The sequence below is a fragment of the Colobus angolensis genome, unplaced genomic scaffold (genome assembly GCF_000951035.1).
Source record: "Colobus angolensis palliatus isolate OR3802 unplaced genomic scaffold, Cang.pa_1.0 Scaffold25, whole genome shotgun sequence".
Lineage (NCBI taxonomy): Eukaryota > Metazoa > Chordata > Mammalia > Primates > Cercopithecidae > Colobus > Colobus angolensis.
Genome location: NW_012115710.1, coordinates 3416918 through 3418702, shown reverse-complemented (window position 1 = coordinate 3418702; position 1785 = coordinate 3416918). Strand labels below are relative to the sequence as shown.

At 61.6% G+C, this 1785-nt stretch overlaps 2 protein-coding genes across 3 annotated transcripts in view; both read right to left on the bottom strand.

Annotated features, from left to right (window-relative positions):
* The window catches only part of ASPDH (aspartate dehydrogenase domain containing), a 3413-nt gene extending 3041 nt beyond the window's left edge, over window positions 1–372 (bottom strand). The window contains exon 1 of one of the 2 annotated variants that reach the window (XM_011946304.1): window positions 152–372. In XM_011946304.1, the coding sequence (XP_011801694.1) occupies window positions 152–183 (32 nt within the window). In that variant the 5' untranslated portion in view covers window positions 184–372. The remainder of the gene's footprint in view (window positions 1–151) is intronic. The other variant, XM_011946303.1, reaches the window with a different exon arrangement.
* LRRC4B (leucine rich repeat containing 4B) overlaps window positions 253–1785 on the bottom strand; it is a 54636-nt gene continuing 53103 nt past the window's right edge. Inside the window, exons 5-6 of the mRNA XM_011946503.1 lie at window positions 540–595; window positions 253–443 (exon numbers count right to left, since the gene is read on the bottom strand). Coding sequence (XP_011801893.1) covers window positions 253–443; window positions 540–595 — 247 coding nt within the window. The remainder of the gene's footprint in view (window positions 444–539; window positions 596–1785) is intronic.

The following is a 1785-nucleotide window of genomic DNA, read 5'->3' as shown; positions in this document are numbered from 1 at the left end:
CAGAGGCAGCGGGAACCCTGGTTGCGGCTTCTCCTCGATGTGCCCTTGCCTCAGCGGGTCCAACCTCCCTCGCCCCGCAGCACGGGTCCCCTTCCGGCAGCCTCCGCCCCCGTCCACAGCCTCCCTCCGCTGTGATCATCCTTCGGTTCACCTTGACTTGCCACCTTTCACTCTGTCCCCCATCGTGCCACCAGCTGCCTCCCATGTGACATTCTCACTCCCACGTCCGTCCCTCCTGTTCCCCAGCTTGCATCAGCCCAGGAGAAGCCTTCCAGGCCTGGAGAGGCCAAGCACCCCCAACATGAGCCCCAGCCACTGTGCCTCGAGGGTGCCTGGCATCGGAAATGGCGCAGGCTGCCGCAGCACGGGCTCCCTGCCCCCAGCCACCACCTGGTACCCGCTGCAGTGTTTCCATGGCAACCAGGATTGGCGCTGGAAAGAGGCTGGAGAGAAAGAGAGCGTGAACGGGAGCATGGGGTGGGGGGACGGGCACCGGGTGGCGAGAGCCCCAAGTTGACAGGAGGAGAGAGGAGACAGACGCAGACAGAGAGGGGCCAAAACCCCGACGCGGCGCCCAGAGGCTGCTGCTGCTGCTAAGGAGGAACTGACTTCCAGAGCCAGGAGCCCCGGGTGTGGGGGAGATAAGATGCCTGGGTGTAGAGAGATCCAGGAAGGGGGCAGGGGCCAGGCACCTCATGGAAGTGGGGGGCCTACCGCTATCCCCACCTTCTGACTCCTCCTGGGGCCTGAGTGTCCCCACAGTGCCCATAGCTGCCGTGTACGGGGTCCAGGCTGGGTCACTGTGAGGGGAGAAGGGGGCTGGGCGCAGGCCTATGTGTCCTCAGGGCTGTATCCCTGAAGCCACCTCAGCATGGGAAGGTGCTAGAAGGCCCTGCATGGCTCTGTCACTCCCTCTGCCTCCCCCAGTGGCATGAGATGGCAGCCCCGGCCAGCCCTAGCCGTCCAGGGGCTGCAACTCAGCCGCCTTGACGCCCCCCCAAGAGACATCACCCCTCCCCCAATTCCCCCCAACAACTGCCCACTGTGCCGGCAACACCCTGGCCTGCTCGGGGCTTGCTCCCTGTCCTCTGAGAGCTCTGTTCCTGACCTTCTGGGCGGCACTGTGGTGCCCCGATGCCCCAGGCCCACACGATCCGGCCCTCCAGCCTCCCCCTGAACAGGCCAGAAATACAGCTCCTGTGCCCCAGAGGCCACATCCCCAGCCTCCCACTTGGCCTCCCTCCCCTTCAGTGCCCATCCTCCGGAGCAGCCTTGAGGAGGCCTGCAGTGGAGACACTCTGGATTGGGCCCTGTTGTGGGTTGAATTGTCGCCCAGAAAGGGAAGCACAGAAGTCCTGACCTCCAGGGCCTCAGAATGGGACCTTATTTGGGAACTGGGTTTTTCTAAGGATGGAGCTGAGGTCATACTGGAGGTGGGGGCTCCTGGTCCAGTCTGACCTCTGTCCTTGTAAGAGGGGAGGTTAGGCAGGCTGCACTGGCTCACACTTATAATCCCAGCACTTTGGGAGGCTGAGGCAGGTGGATCACTTCAGGTCAGGAGTTCAGGTCACCTGGCCAACATGGTGAAACCCCTTCTGTACTAAAAGTACAAAAATTAGTTGGGTGTAATGGTAGGCGCGTGAAATCCTAGCTACTCAGGGGGCTGAGGGAGGAGATTCACTTGAACCTGGGAGGCAGAGGCTTTGGTGAGCTGAAATTGTGCCACTGCACTCCAGCCTGGACAACAGAGCGAGACTCTGTCTCAAAAAAAAAAAAAAAAAAAAA